The 1,940-nt window shown below is 54.6% G+C and overlaps 1 protein-coding gene across 1 annotated transcript in view; it reads left to right on the top strand.

Annotated features, from left to right (window-relative positions):
• Window positions 1–1,862, top strand: part of PTSG_11608 (uncharacterized protein) — a 3,507-nt gene extending 1,645 nt beyond the window's left edge. Inside the window, exons 2-7 of the mRNA XM_004999031.1 lie at window positions 175–277; window positions 503–578; window positions 746–778; window positions 972–1,081; window positions 1,332–1,562; window positions 1,739–1,862. Coding sequence (XP_004999088.1) covers window positions 175–277; window positions 503–578; window positions 746–778; window positions 972–1,081; window positions 1,332–1,562; window positions 1,739–1,756 — 571 coding nt within the window. The 3' untranslated portion in view covers window positions 1,757–1,862. The remainder of the gene's footprint in view (window positions 1–174; window positions 278–502; window positions 579–745; window positions 779–971; window positions 1,082–1,331; window positions 1,563–1,738) is intronic.
• Window positions 1,863–1,940: the final 78 nt, after the last annotated feature.

Below are 1,940 nucleotides of genomic sequence, written 5' to 3'. Positions count from 1 at the left end.
TCTCTCTCTCTCTCTCTCTCTCTCTCTCCTCTCTCTCTCTCTCTCTCTCTCTCTCTCTCTCTCTCTCTCTCTCTCTCTCTCTCTCTGCGTGCATGTGCGTGTGTGTGTGTGTCGCTTTTGCCAGCAAGGTGCATGTTCACGCCTTGATTCAAACGAACCGCTGCTCGTGTTTAGGGCTGCAAGCAAAGGCGACAACGAGGAGGACAAGGGTGTTCCAAGCATCAATTTGCACATTTATTCATCTGCAGACCAGACTGTGTTCTGTCTCACAGACAGGGTGAGGTGAATCGCAATGGGACAAGCAAACCAGGCATACACATGTATTTCGCTACCCTGAACATTCATTGTCATCAGCACCCCGTCATCACTGTGATCACCACCATCACCCACCACTGCGATTTTCACCATGATCGCCGCCTTTCCAACAACAACAACAACAACAACAACAACAACAACAACAACAACAACAACGACAACTAACGTCGCGTGCCCCTTGTGACAGGGCGGTGGGATTCCTGCACACGTTGAGCCACACATCTTCGATTACGCATTCACGACCATTGGCGCCCAAGAAGCACGTGCGTTCCTCTTGCATGAGCGCTGCTCCGAGCGAACACCGTGGCTGTTGTACATGCTGGTGGAGAGGAGGAGCCCCTAATTGTTGTTTTACCCTCGTGCACTCACTTGCACCTGTTCACATGTCTACGTGCACCTGCACTTTTGGTTGTTTGCTTGTTTGTTGCAGCTGGCACGGCCGATGGCTTTGGACACCTTCTTCGTACGTAACACCTTGCGTTAACAGCTGCGCTTCTTGCCACCACCCTGTGCCCTGACTTCTTGCAGCACTCTTGTTGTCCACACTCACACACCTGCTCACGCACGCACGCACACACACTCGCTCACGCACACACACTCACTCACGCACACACCCACACACATTTCGACACGCGCAAACGCATGCCATTGTGCAGACGGCACGCCAATGGCTGGCGAAGGGTTTGGGCTGCCGATGGCGCGCATCTACGCGCGGTACTTTGGCGGAGATCTCACCGTCCAGAACATCCTCAACTTTGGCGTGGAGGTGAGAAGAGCAGGCGATGCCTCGCATGTAATCGTCAACATGATACATGCGTGTTTTAGGGGTGGGTGGAGATGGTTGTGGTCGTTTCACCATGCTCTTTCACGACAGCGCAACTGCTCTCACCCCCACATCACAGCCCAGCCTCAACAGCAACTACAACAACTGCCCCACATTGTGCGCACGCTGTGCTTCTCACCATCCCACCATCCCCCCCCCCCGCGTACGCACGCTCGTGCGCTGCGTTGCTCAGACGTTTCTGAAGCTGAAACACCTGGACCGGGCCGCGTATCTTAAGCGCATCGAGGAGAACTTGGACAGTGACAGCGTCAACCGCACAGCGCCCGATTCCAATGGCGCTCATCATCGTCATCATCATCATCATCGTCGTCGTCGCAGCGGCGGTGAAGCGGGGAAGAGCGAGCTGCACTCGCAACAGCTGCCGTCGCCTCCTGTCCCGACGGATACGAAGAGCACACGCGCGGTGAGCTGGCGGCGTGGTTGTGATGTGTGTCTCTGTTCGTGACTGGTTGATTGGCTGCGGTGCCTGTTCGTGCGATTGTCGAGGAGTGGGGATTGTGCATCATTTCTTGGCACTACCACACTCACCACACACACACACACACACACCTGCTTTGACACCACATTTCAATACCACAGCCGCCACCGGAAGCGTGAGGGCCTCAGGCAACAGCTGCTCGTGAATTGTGACGCTGGTTGTGTTATTCGCCCCAGTCTGCGTGTGCGTGTGCGTGTGTGTGTGTGCGTGTGCGTGTGTGTGTGTGTGTGTGTGTGTGTGTGTGTGTGTGTGTTGTTGTTGTTGTTGTTGTTGTTGTTGTTGTTGTTGTTGTTGTTGTTGTTG

This window comes from Salpingoeca rosetta, assembly GCF_000188695.1.
Source record: "Salpingoeca rosetta unplaced genomic scaffold supercont1.1, whole genome shotgun sequence".
Taxonomy (NCBI): domain Eukaryota; class Choanoflagellata; order Craspedida; family Salpingoecidae; genus Salpingoeca; species Salpingoeca rosetta.
The sequence above is the reverse complement of the archived record's forward strand: the minus strand, read 5'-3'. Positions and strand labels throughout refer to the sequence as shown.